This window comes from Carettochelys insculpta, chromosome 3 (genome assembly GCF_033958435.1).
Source record: "Carettochelys insculpta isolate YL-2023 chromosome 3, ASM3395843v1, whole genome shotgun sequence".
In the NCBI taxonomy this organism is placed as follows: domain Eukaryota; kingdom Metazoa; phylum Chordata; order Testudines; family Carettochelyidae; genus Carettochelys; species Carettochelys insculpta.
In genome coordinates, this window is record NC_134139.1 from 198523480 (window position 1) to 198537213 (window position 13734).

At 41.3% G+C, this 13734-nt stretch overlaps 1 protein-coding gene across 1 annotated transcript; it reads left to right on the forward strand.

Moving 5' to 3' along the window:
* Nucleotides 1–4751: 4751 nt before the first annotated feature.
* LOC142010741 (cysteine-rich venom protein DIS2-like) lies at nucleotides 4752–12995 on the forward strand. The gene is given in 7 exon segments (XM_074989154.1): nucleotides 4752–4805; nucleotides 6713–6784; nucleotides 7215–7301; nucleotides 12158–12249; nucleotides 12251–12287; nucleotides 12374–12393; nucleotides 12860–12995. Coding segments are annotated over 7 exon segments (498 nt in total).
* The last annotated feature ends 739 nt before the right edge of the window (nucleotides 12996–13734 follow it).

Genomic DNA, 13734 nt, shown 5'->3' on the forward strand with positions numbered 1-13734 from the left:
AATATGCATCCTGAACTTCACAAAGGCAGACCTAGACTTCTTCAGGGAGCTCCTGGGCAGGAGCTCCTGGAAAGCTAATGTGAGGGTGAAAAGGAGTCCACGAGAATTGTCTGTAATTTAAAGATACCTCACTGAAGATGCACAAACAAACCATCCCTTGAGCAGGGGGTTGGACTCGTTGTTCTCCTGAATTCTTTTCCAATTATAATCCTCTGTGATTCTATGTCTCCCTCTCCAATATATTATATTTAGAAGCATCAGAGAAGGCTAAAAACCATGGGAGGTCAATATTGTCTAGCAGCACTAGTAACACATCCACTGATTACTGGGCTCTTAAAAGACGTTTTGGAGTAAATTACAGCTGAATAACAGCAGAGAACACAGAGCACCAGGACTGGTCATTGTGGACAGACTTCATTCCTGTGGGGAGGGTAATTATTTTTTCTTTACGGGTTTGAAAATGTTACTCTCCCTGTTTATGCACCATCTGGATTTAAGCTACATCTGGATTTAATCTCTTGTTTGTGAACTCATTTCTGATGCACTTCTGTAGCACTTATTAAGTACCGCAGTGAGGAATTCCAGGAAGTTTATTAAACAAGCTGTGCATTTAGCAAGTTAATCTATAGCATAATAGTGAAGCAATAGTTAATTTTAATTTGCCACATTTATTTCAGAGTTTAATTATATTACATAGAGATGTGAATAATCATAACACCAACAGCTTGATACCAGGAACTTGATGAGTCTTTCAGGAAACTGAAGTAAACTGAAGCACTGTGACCTAATTTTTAATATTTCTGAACAGAAAATTCTTCACAGCTCTGGGGACAGATTGTGCTATTACAGTTTTATAGATAAATGTTAATAAGTAATCCTTCATGGCACTATGAAATAAGAACACAAGGACAGCCATACTGGCTAAGACCAAAGGTCCATCTAGCCCAGTATCCCATCTTCTGACTGTGGTCTTAAACTCCGTTAATCTACTGTAAAAGGTCTAGATCAACTGGAAGTACTTGCTTAGAATCAAAAATAACCTACATATTTTGTTAGCTGGGAGGTCAGACTAGATGATCACAATGGTTTATTCTGGCCTTAAAGTCAGTGAAGGCCTGAATTCAGTCCTTTTGAGAAAATAGATTATATTTGTCATGCTAGGTTTCCCATATAACTACCTCAACTCCACAGGCCACCAAGCCACCCAGTCAGTGTGGATTCAGTGCGGAGAATAGAACCAAAATTTGTAAGTCAGGTGAGCTGAGCATTCCTTGCAATTTACAGTATTTGGTTGCACACACACCCCCTGACCTAGACAGACTGGGTGGTCTGCTGAGTTGAGTTAGGGGGAAGAAGGGACCTAGCCACCTGGCATTGCAAACCTGACCTGCCCCACACTAAAAAATAAACAAACAAACAAAAAAAAAACAACCTTGTATTAAATAAAATGTCTTGTTGTTACAGGATTTTTCAGGTATCCCCTGACAGAAGCACATTTACCCAAGTTTGAAAGGCACTGGTTAGATGTACATTAGATCCCCTGAGATTTACAGATAATTGAATGTGTCAGCTTTCTGTAACCACCCTTTCTGATCTGAGATTATGCAGTTCACTCTAATTCTGAATATTCCTTATAATAAGCAATGTATAATAAACTGACATAAATTTAACTGCTGGTATAGATTACTTGGCACTTTCTAACTACATGTTATTATGCAGTAAAAATTAAAAGCAAATAACATCTTTTTGCGTCCCAGAGGCGTAGCCAGGTTCACAACCCCCCAAAACAAAACAAAACAAAATAAAACAAAAGCAGTTCTGTAACACCTTAACACCGAAAAAAATATTAACTCTGTAAATAGTTTTCAAAATAAAAAAGTTGTATGTTAATATGTCACAGGACGGCTTATCATTTTGGAATACTATTTAAAAAGCCAGTGCTCCATCCAGTTCTAATTAAGTTATTATTACACCCGCTGTAATTCTCAGTCATCTTTTTAAAGCAGGGAACAGGTGAGCTATAAATAAGGAACCAACAGCAAAACCCATTCACTTCCACAGCTTCTTGGAAGGTGCTGGAAGAAATTTCGTATCTGTTCAGAACAAAAAGGTAAGCTCTGCATCCCTTTACTTAACATGTGATGACCTTATTCTGAGGATTTAAAATATAATCTGCTACAAAGAAGGCTGTTTGGATCATTAGACACTCAGAGAAATAAAATGATTTTTTTCAAAGCAACAAGAAAAAGTAAAAGAAAAACAATTAAAGGGGGGCAAAAGTAAGAAGAGAAAATATGGAAAGAATAAATAAGTGCCCTTTATAGTATAAGGCTATGGTTGCACTGTCAAGTTTTACTAGTAAAACCCCAGTTTTGTCAACAAAACTCGTGGAGCGCGGACACACAAAATGGGATTTGTCAACAGTACCTGGACAAAACACAGCACTTTGCTCGCAGCATTCTTCCCAAAGCAATGAGGCATGACGCTGCTGTTGGCAGGTTCTGTCAACATAAAAAGCTGTGTGGATGCTCTGGTGGGCCTTCTCTTGACAGACAGGGCATCTGCAACAATGGGCAGCCTTTTCCATTGTGCTTCCGGGTGCCTGTTTTGTCGAGAGAAAAGCCAGGCACTCTGGCTGCTCTATTGACAAAGTGGAGCACTCTCCTAATTGTCTTTTGTGCGTGGCTGCCCTCTGCGGACAGAAACTTTGTCAGGAATCTCTTCTGTAGATAAAGAGCTGTGGTGTAACCGTAGCCTGCGTCAATCGGCCATGAAGCTGAAGTTAAGCAGAGGTATTAGATAACATACATATTTAAATTCCAGTTCTTTGTACTCTACATTAACTTAGGTAAAATTGTCTTGGAACAGGAATTGTCCCCTTACACAGCAGTGAACTGCCTTGCACTTATAGAATGTTGCCTAAAAACAGTTCTAGTGTGGCTATTAATGTAACTGTTTCAAAAGATAATGCAAAAACAAACTGGACTTTCATAAGAAACAGAGGAAGATAGCTTGTTATGTGTATGAATAGTTTCGGGCAGACTGAGTCTTTCCAAGACTCAGTCTTTCAGAGAGGAACAGAACTACATCCATAATTTCTTCCTGTAATTCTCACCTAATCGTGGCTGGAAATATTAAAGCACTGATCCTTCAATGGTGCAGATGGATCCGTCTAATGATGTCAGGGGACTTTGAACATGTACAGAGCACAGAGCTGATTGCAGAATCAGACTCTAAGGTTTAACTCAGAGAGCAACTAGGTTTATCCCATCTAATAAAGGGGTTCCTATCCTGTGAAATGTAAACCCCTAGGGGTATGTGAGATATTTAATGGTGGTGCAGCAGGGATGAAGTATGCAGGAGAAATTCTGTAAAGATGGATTTTTTAATTCCATTTTCATAACAGCCTTCTCAGATGAAGCAATAAAACTCAATGGGAGTCTGCTATGAAAAATAGAGTGGTTAACTTATTCCGAGACGTAACAATAAGAATGAAGATACAAAGAGATGCTGACATAGTGAGCCTTCTCCTTATTTCTCATAGGCCCCAGGTCCCACTATCTAGAAATCGTCCACCCTCACTGAGCTCAGGACTTGATCAGGGCTTTTAACAGTTCTATGTACTGTACAGTACCTATATCTCAGCATAAAAATAACTGTATCTCTACATAACAATGAAACATGGGCAGTGGGCTAAACATAGGATGATGCATTTGCACTGGGAAGAAGAACCCTCCCTTGGCATATTCATATGGGCTACTGAAAGGTCAGTACATATAGGTGTAGTTACTTACCCACTTAGGTCTTCCCCACAGGAGGTGAAAGGGGAATGAGAAGAGATTTAGCACCTGCCCTTCCTCACTGGCCATAGAAATGAGGAAAGCTGTGGGAGGCTAGAGATAAACATGCACATTGGTGCTCTAAACCAATTACTGTCCCAAGGAAAAATCCAGGGAGGAACAGAGACAAAGAAGGAAACCTCTTAAGGACAGTCCTTGGAGGTTATGCACCACCCCTTGCCCTTGGTGGTATTCAGAGTCACCATCCAGCCCAAAATTTTTCTTTCCTTTCCTGCTTTCACTTATAAACAAGGTGCCTTTGTTTGATCATATTCTGAGGCGATACATCTAGGCTTTGCACTGGATTGTCTGCTGTACTCTGAGGTGCCTGTACCTAGTTGCAGAAAGTTTGGTACCGAGAATAATATCTCCCATTCCAACATGCAGGGAAATTAGTACACCTCTTTATGCTTGGCTTTGGGTAGGTCTACCCTTAGGGGTTGATCAATCAGCTGGTATGATTTAGCACACGGAGTGGGGATACGCTAAATTGAATTACATGGGTGTTACTACTGGGTGTTGAAACACTAAGGGAAGTTGATGGGAGAGTTTCTACCATCAATTTCTCACAGTGTGGGTGTCATCAAAAATTGATTTTAGATACGTTGACTTCAGCTACTTCTCATAGCTGGATTTGCATATCTGAGGTTGATTTTACCTCCCAGTGTACACCTGGCTTTTGTAGAAAGGAAAATTCCCGTATTGGAGCATGTACTGTGAGAAAAACATGGGTAGCTGGTTGTTACACAGTGGAAAGGAAATAAAGACCTGGTGAAAAAACCACCTGTGTGCTAAGTGACAAAACCTCTAGACATACAAAGCATATTGCGGCAGACTTCTATAACATGTTTAAATAAATATAAAATAGAGACAAAGCAAAGAACTAAGCAGGTTTTTCTTCCCTTTTCAGAGATGAATCTGATCAGTGCATTCCTGGGCTTGGCTGCTGTGCTGCAGCAAACTACCGCATAGGTAGGATAAGTGCTGGGTGGGGAACATGTTTCAAATCCCACAATTGGAATTGTTATTCCTGAATCACAAGGAAAAATGAAAATGTCAAATATTTTTGCAAACAGATAAAGCAAAAACATTTTTTCACATCACTTGAAGTGTTCCTGGTCAGTAATTTCACACCTCTTCCTCTTGATTTTGACCATCTGGGGGGAAGAGGGGTGAACTTTGTACCCAGTTAAGTCCCTAAAGCAATAAAAGTGCTTTAATCAGATTAAGTCCCTTAAAACACCATAAGAGTTCATAGCAAACTAATGCAATGGCTCTCAACCTTCCCAAAATACAGTATCACTTTCAGAGTCTGATTTATCTTGGGTAACCCACTTTTCACCTCACTTAAATACTACATGCTTACAAAATGGGACAGAACAGCACAAAAGAATCATAGCATGCTGTTGATCCTTTTTACCACATAATTATAAAATACATAAAGTGGATTATAAAATACCATACAGACATGTCAATCTTCCCTGGGTAGTCATCTCCGATGATGTCTTGAGCTTGCACAGGCTCATCAGTTGTGACCTTGCACATAGCTGAGTAGTCCAAGCCTTGAATGGCCTGGGTGTTAACAGTAGGGGCAAGGGAATTGTCCTTGCTCTGTTGGTGAGGATACTGCTGTTGCTTTCCTCCCCTCATGAGCATCAATCATGTGTACGCATCGCTGCTCGTCAAAGTTGTCATGCTCATGTTGTACTGGAGCACGCCAGCGTGTTCAGTCTTCTGCACACTGCTCTAGCTGCTTTGGCCTTAATCCAGTATGAGGATGCTTTACTTCATGCAGTCTTTATACCTTTTGCGAGGCCTACGTGGATTCCTTTTGCCTGGGAGAGTTCACAGTAGAGGAGTTGCTTAAGGATTCTTGACTCCTTCATTAGTATCACGTGCCCTGCCCAGTGAAGCTGGACTTTCAGAATCATGGCTTCAGTGCTTGTGGTTCCTGCTCTGCCAAGGACTTCCAGTTTTGTGACTCTGTCCTGCTATCGAATGTGCAGTATTGACCTCAGGCTGCGGGTGTGGAAGCGCTCCAGCAGTTTCACACGTTTTCTGTTCAAGGTCCAGGCTTCACATCCATACAAGAGATTGGTCAGGACTACAGCTTTGTACACTTTCAGTTTAGTGGACTGTCAGATATTGTGTTGATTCGATACTCATGCTCTCAGATGTCCTAGTGCCTGGTTGGCCTGGCAGATCCTGGCATTGATTTCTTTGCCAAGGGAGCCTTCATTGGCTATCACACTGCCAAGGTGTATATATTTGTAGATATGAAAGGAGTGAGACTTTCAACATGTCTTCAGCAAATTTTTAAAGAGATGTGTAAAGGCACATAGCTTCATACTTCGAATTCTTTGTGATATGTCTGTGCAGAACTGAGTAAAATAGGAGCCTCAACCTAAGAGTAACTATGATGCAAATAAATGCATTAATGAATAATATATTTGGTGGAGGTTTTTTTTTACAGTACTCTAGCAGTACTGTACTTGGCCCAAAATATTTCAAAGACTTTGTGGGTCTAAACTGTGTAAAAATAGATACTGTTGTCAGTTTCTTTTTGTGCTCAGTAAGATTACCCATGAAGTAAGGTGCTACATAGAACAGAATAAAGATAGCATCTGATTTGTAATTTAATTTATGATTGATTGACATGTTCATTCTGATGAAGAACATATAGATTAACTTATAGAAAGTAAGTTAAACATAATTAGCTCATGAAATATATTAAACCACATTAATTGGAATTGATGTTTGCATATAAAATATTTTAGAGTCACACAACCAAGTACAATAAAAAATATTGTATATTCCTTTTATTTAGTGTTCAAAAGTAGCTTCTCTCAACCAAAAATGTAAGTCAATGAAAGGAGATTGTGGACAAACACAACACCCTAAGGAGAGGGATGAGACCACCACCCGCCAGCAGCATGCTGAGGATGGTAAGAAGCATCATGTACAACCATTGCTAATAATGTGATGAGAAAATTTGCAAGGATTTAGCATTTCACCAGGCAGAAACCATGCCATTTGAAACCTTTTCCCGACAAAATATTATAGACTATATGAGGTTTCAAGGGAAGGGGGCAGATTGGAGATGACTAATACTGCCTCCTTTTGAAGTGAAGAGCAAGAAACATTAAGGTCTGGTGTCCCAGGAGGCCCTATATATTCTCCATCTACTTAATCATCCTAATACCTAGCCTTCTCCTCAGGTCTGCAGCTTCTGAGCTGCTTCTCCTTTTACCATCTAAATGAAAGAGAAGGAGGAATTATCAGGAAGATTTTAAACACAGAACTTGCAGTTTCCAAGTCTAGGTTCTCTGCTGTGCTCTGCATGTCTGAACATCTAGTGTTTCTTATTTCATTAAGGAATGGAGTCCTGCAGCTGCTGAGAATGCCAAGCGTTGGGCCAAACAATGTATTTTATCCCACAGCTCCCAGCTAGTAGGAGAACTTGTAAGTAAAGTGTCAGTTTTAAATGAACAATGATTATTGAACTGTTATAGCAACAATTTTTGAGTGGTAAAAATATTTTGCTAAATGCATAACATTTATATCACTGAAGTATATGGATAAATCTGGTTTACAGTAAGACCACAAGGTATTTAGATGAAACATTAAAGAAATGAAAAAATTCCCAGAAATCATACATTTTTTAATCTTTCAAAGAAAAGTTTGGGATTTTTTTTTCACATTTGTTGCCTTCCAATCCCCCTCCTCATCCCCAAACAGCTCTAATTCAGGTTGAACTTCCCTAGTGCCAGACTGTTGACCCTGGGGCCAAACCCTGGAATTTGATGAACTGCTGGAAGTTAGTATAGTCTAGCAACATTACCTATACTTTCAGTGCTTACTGGGGTATTAGAGAACATTTAGATGTAAATTAGAGCTGAATAACAGCACTGAACATTGAAAGACAGGAGTGGTAACTGTAAACAAACATGAGACCACAGGATATTTGGCCACACCCAAGATAAATGGACATTTGATAACTAAAATCAAGCTAGACTATGGACGTTGCCTGATCAGACAATGCTGGAATAGAGAGGTCCAACTTACAATATGCAAAAATACTTTGTGTGAATTAATGTCATAGAGTGATAAGCAATGTTGTTTTAACTTTCAGCTTATGATTGATTCAGAACTGGATATGAAACAACACTCTGGACATGAATACTTCTGACACTCAGGAAAGTTTGAATCGAGGTTCAAATTTAGGTTTTGGTTGTGATTTACGTTGCACCAGTCTTACGTTGGTATAATTCCAGTGACATATATGCACTTACTTCTGACTTAAGAAGCACCAGGGTGGACTAATAAAAAAGCCTTGAAATGTGCAACAAATTTATGTAGGAAAGCAGAATGCTGAACCACTATGTGAGTATTCCATATACACTGGACAAGGAACCACTGTACAATGTCAAAGAGTTTATCTGAGCTGACAGCAATGTCTGTCCAGTTTAGTAGATATGCATCTTTGAGATCCACTGGCATGTTGATGGATCAGAGATCTGCTATCTTCTTGTTGTCATGGAGGTTAAGACAAATGTCTGAATTTTGAATACTTATGAGAACTAATGCTAATCTTTCAAGCATTGGGGTTTACCCAACACTCATGACCAGAGGAGTAACAAAGGACAGGAGCATATGTGAGTATTCAGAACATGAAACATTCTTTACACCAGACTCTCCTGGAAGCTTCTGAATATTCTACTGTTTTTCCTCACAAGAACATACAAGAACTTCCCCATAAGTCTGTTTTCTGCAGTTTAGTTGAAGGCTTCCTTTCTATTTTCAGCAGTGGACTGTGGTGAAAATCACTCCATGTCATCCGCATCTCATTCCTGGATATATGCTATTCAAGCTTGGTATAGCGAGGTGAAAAATTTTAAATATGTTGTTAGGCCAACCCCACCAGGTGCAATAATTGGCCATTATACTCAGGTAGGGACCATAACACAACTTATTACCTTCATGCTTTAACTCACATATTTGCCTACCTGAATTCCATGGGTAGTAGAAATAACAGCTTCAACACATTTTAAGGGGATAAACATAATGGGGGATAAGAATTGTTCTAACTGGGGAAAATCATACAAATATAAAATGTAGTCTAAATATTATGACAAAGTTTGTCACAGTGAGGTCCATTACACTAGGGAAGGTGGTGGAAAACCTATGGTTTGCATAATTTAAAACTAGGCTAGGCCAAGTTCCCTACATTTGACAGAGAGATAGATAAGGTAACGTTTTTTTCTTGTGGAAGTAATGTTTGTCTTAGTATACTGGTGGCAGAATCAGGCCCTAATTATAATCATCTTCCCTAAGCTTTCCTTCAATAAGTCTTTTAGGCACTTACACACTCATTGACATGTATCAATTATCAACTAATCAAGCTAATTCACCAACAGGAAAGGTGTTGCATTTTTAAATTTTGCATTTGGTTATTCCTGGAATGGGGGAAGAGATAAGAGCCCATAGGCTCTTTAGGTTGGCTTACAAATTGTCTGCATGAGTGTATTGTTTTGAATTTGATGAGCAAAGAGGGCCATTATGGCCATCTACTCTCACCAGCTGTGTGTAACATAGAATGGATAATTTTGGCTAACGATTGCTGCACCTTATACAACAATTTGGGGTTGAACCAATGTATATATTGTTGTGTATATGTTCTGATTTAGAAACACTTGGCCATGTCTACACAAGCTTGAAAAGTGCAACTTTTGAAATGCAAACCAGCTGTATAGAAGTGGGTGCTTTGAAATAAACCTGGACTACAAAATTCCCTTATTCCCAATTCACTTTAGGAATAAGGAAATTTCAAAGTCAGGTTTATTGCAAAGCGCCTGCGTCTACACATCCAGTTTGCTTTTCAAAAGCAGCACTTCTGAAGTGCAACTTGCAGCCATTATGCTACTGAGGCACTGAATGTTCATATCAGTGCCTCATTAACCCATTCTGATCCATGTCATTTAAATGTCCCTTCCGAAAGGGAGGGGCATGTGTAGACATGGCCCCTTTGAATGAGAATCTATTGTGTTACTTGGGTATTATCTCCAGTGCATGCTAGATTGTTTTCTGTGAAGGGGGAATAAGTCTGCATGAAAACAACATTGTGTTCTGTTTCAAGAAGGCATTAGGACCCACCCAGAACGAGATGGTACCTCTGAAATCCAAATCTGGTGAAGTCATCACTGACAAAGCCAAACAGATGGAGCGCTGGGTCGAGCACTACTCTGATCTGTACTCACGCAAGAACATTGTGGTCGACTCAGCCCTCGATGCCGTCGAACTCCTACCTGTAATGGACGAACTGGATCAGGAACCAACGGTGGATGAACTAAAGAAAGCCATTGACAACATTGCAGTAGGAAAGGCCATGGGCCAGGATGGTATACCACCAGAGGTAATCAAGTGTGCCACAGACACTCTCCTGGAACCCCTACATGAGCTACTGTGCCTGTGCTGGAGAGAGGGAGAGGTTCCACAGGAACGCGCAACGCTAACATCGTAACCTTGTATAAGAACAAAGGAGACAGAAGCGACTGCAACAACTACCATGGAATCTCCCTCCTAAGCATCACTGGTAAACTGTTTGCTCACGTCATCCTTGGCAGACTCCAGAAGATTGCTGAGAGGGTGTATCCTGAATCACAGTGCGGATTCCTCGCAGAGAGATCTACCATTGACATGGTCTTCTCTCTGAGGCTGCTGCAGGAGAAATGCAGGGAGCAGAGGAAGCCACTCGATATTGCCTTCATCGATCTAACCAAAGCCTTCGACTTGGTCAGCGGGGATGGACTGTTCAAACTGCTCCACAAGATAGGTTGTCCTCCACGGTTACTCAAGATGATCTAGTCTTTCCACGAAGACATGAGAGGAGCTGTCCAATATGATGCCACATTATCGGATGCTTTCCACATCAGGAGCGGCATCAAACAAGGATGTGTCCTTGCTCAGACATTGTTCGGGATCTTCTTCGCACTCCTCCTTAAACACGCCTTTGGATCTTCAACAGAGGGCATCTTTTTGCACACAAGATCTGATGGGAAACTGTTTAATCTTGCAAGGCTGAAAGCTAAATCGAAGGTGTGGGAAGTCCTCATCAGAGAGATGCTGTTTGCAGATGACGCTGCTGTCATGTCACACGCAGAAGACCAGCTTCAGAAGCTGCTGGATCGGTTCTCCAAAGCATGCAAGGACTTTGGGCTCTCCATCAGCCTAAAGAAGACAAATGTACTTGCTCAGGATGTTGCTGATTCTTCATCAATCAGCACTGACAACTATATGTTAGAGGTAGTCTATGAGTTCGTTTACCTCGGGTCCACCATCACTGACACCCTGTCCTTGGAGACTGAGCTAAATAGGAGGATCGGTAAAGCAGCCACAACTGTGTCCAGACTCAGCAACAGAGTGTGGAAAAACAACAAGCTGTGCACTCACACCAAAATGCAAGTCTACAGAGCCTGCATCCTCAGCACCCTCCTTTATGGCAGCAAGACTTGGACCCTGTCCACCCACCAGGAAAAGAGGCTGAACGTCTTCCACTTGCGGTGCCTCAGGTGCATCCTTGGAATATCGTGGGAGGACAGAGTGTCCAACACTACCGTCCTTGAGCAAGCTGGAATCCCAGCTATGCACACCCTCCTCAGGCAGCGGTGGCTTCGCTGGCTTGGCCACGTTCACAGGATGAACGATGGAAGAATCTCAAAAGACATCCAGCATGGTGAGCTAGCCTCTGGCAAAAGACCTCCTGGATGCCCCCAGCTGCTCTACAAAGATGTTTGCAAGAGAGACCTCAGGGAAGTAGACATCAAGCCAGACAGCTGGGAGGAGCTGGCAGATGATCACAGCAGATGGAGGCAGGAACTATACAAGGGCCTTCAGGAGTGAAGTGGAGAAGTGGGTCTGTCCCACGAAAGCTCACCAAATAAACTATTTTACTAGTCTTTAAAGTGCTACTTGACTGCTTTTTGTTTTGAAAGGGCCTTCAGAAGGGTGAGTTGAGGATCAGACAGCTAGCAAAGCAGAAGCGAGCCCACAGAAAGCACAGGAAGGACCTGCCAGACACCCATTACATATGCAACAGATTCAGCAAGGACTGTCACTCTCATGTGGGTCTTCACAGTCACAGCCGACGCTGCAAATGAGGATGCTGAGCGGAACTACGAAGGGTGCGATCCATAGTCTACGTAGACTGAAGGATGCTACTACTACTAACATATTGTGCCCCACCATGTCATAATATAAAATGAGCAAATGTCAAGTTAGAACATGTTTTTAATGTTTATTTTGGTATATTAAAAATGCAGCATTCTTCATGTTCATTTCTGTGTTTACTCTTCTGTCTCCAAGTGGTTTGGGCCAAGTCTTACCAGCTTGGATGTGCAGTTGCTTACTGTCCTAGGCTGCTATTATGTTTGCCATTACTGCCCTGCATATGTATTAGTTATGGATTTCATTGGTTAGGGGAATTCCTTAGTGCTTTAATTCATGGTATGATTCAAGAATTTTCAACTACATTGCAGCAATTTGTAGTGGGATTATGGTGAGAGGGGAAATTCAGGAGAATCACATACGGAAAATATTTTTTAATGAAAGCATCCCACAAAACCCCCCAATAATTGCCCACTGAGGTCTGCTCTGCTAAAAAAATCTAAGCATTTTTTCCTAACAATGAGGTAAGTGAAAGAGATGATTCTGGTATTTCCAACTAACAGTGGTCTGCAAGAAACTTTCTATAGGTCATGTTGTCCAACAATGGCCCCCTGTGGGGTTTACTGCACCTTCCACTGATGTAGCAGTGCTGGGGTGGGCATCAGCTCAGGCTGTATGCCATCCTGACCCCTCTGGACATATACTCACTTGCTTAGATTAGTCCTAGTGTGGGGAAGTCTGGACGAGCTGCAGATCACACCCCTGACAGCAGCATAAATGCCATCCCTTGTGTATAAATGAACATGTGTGCTGCAGACTGGTTTTGCATTTTATGCTGTTTAATTTTACCATTTTAGGGGAAATTATGTACACCTAATGAAGAGGCCTTACAAAAGGGGGCCAAGATGTGAAGACTGCCCTAATGCATGTGACAATGGACTGTGCAGTAAGTTTCAGCAGTACTTAACTGCTGTGGCAAAGATGACACAGTAAAACAAGGTGTAGCACCCAGAGGCACTGAGACCTTGTACTAGGGTGAGTGAAGTCTCTGCTCTACAGTCTTGGCTGAGGCCCAGCTGGCCTTTAGCTCATGCAGTAGAGCACAGGGCTTTAGCCCCTCTTATTGCAGGTTCAATCCCTGGTACCAGCAACCCAGGTCTGTTGACAGTACAAATGCAATACCTCAGGTCTTTGGAGGGAAAGCTTTGGGAAATTACCAAGTCAAAAATCCACATAAAGGGTCTGACTGTGAGGCTTTTATATATGCTCCTTGTTAGGCATGTTATGTTAAGAAATGAGTGTTTTTAGGGGCTCATGAAAGGGTTTCTGGGGAGTGGGAATGTTCTCCTGTCAGGGACTGTCGTCATGCTCTCATGTCACCTGCAGAAGACTGAGGAGGACATGATAGTCTTTCAGACATGTCATATTTCTTTCTAAAGTAGAATGTGATCAATTGTTTTGCATGTTTTTCCAGGGCAGGACAAGAAGTAATTAGATCAGTTTAAGTCAACGAGATATATGGTCAGATATTAGGAGAATCTTTCTACCTACATTCTTAAGCATGAGACCAGGTTGTTAGGGAGCATGTGGAATCCTCATCATTGGAAGATTTTATTTTTCCACAACAAGTAAATAAATGTGTCAGGAATGGTCTAGGAATGCAGAATGCTCCTCAGCCTGGGGGCAGATGACCTCTCAAGATCCCTTCCTGCCTTACATTTCTATGTTCTGT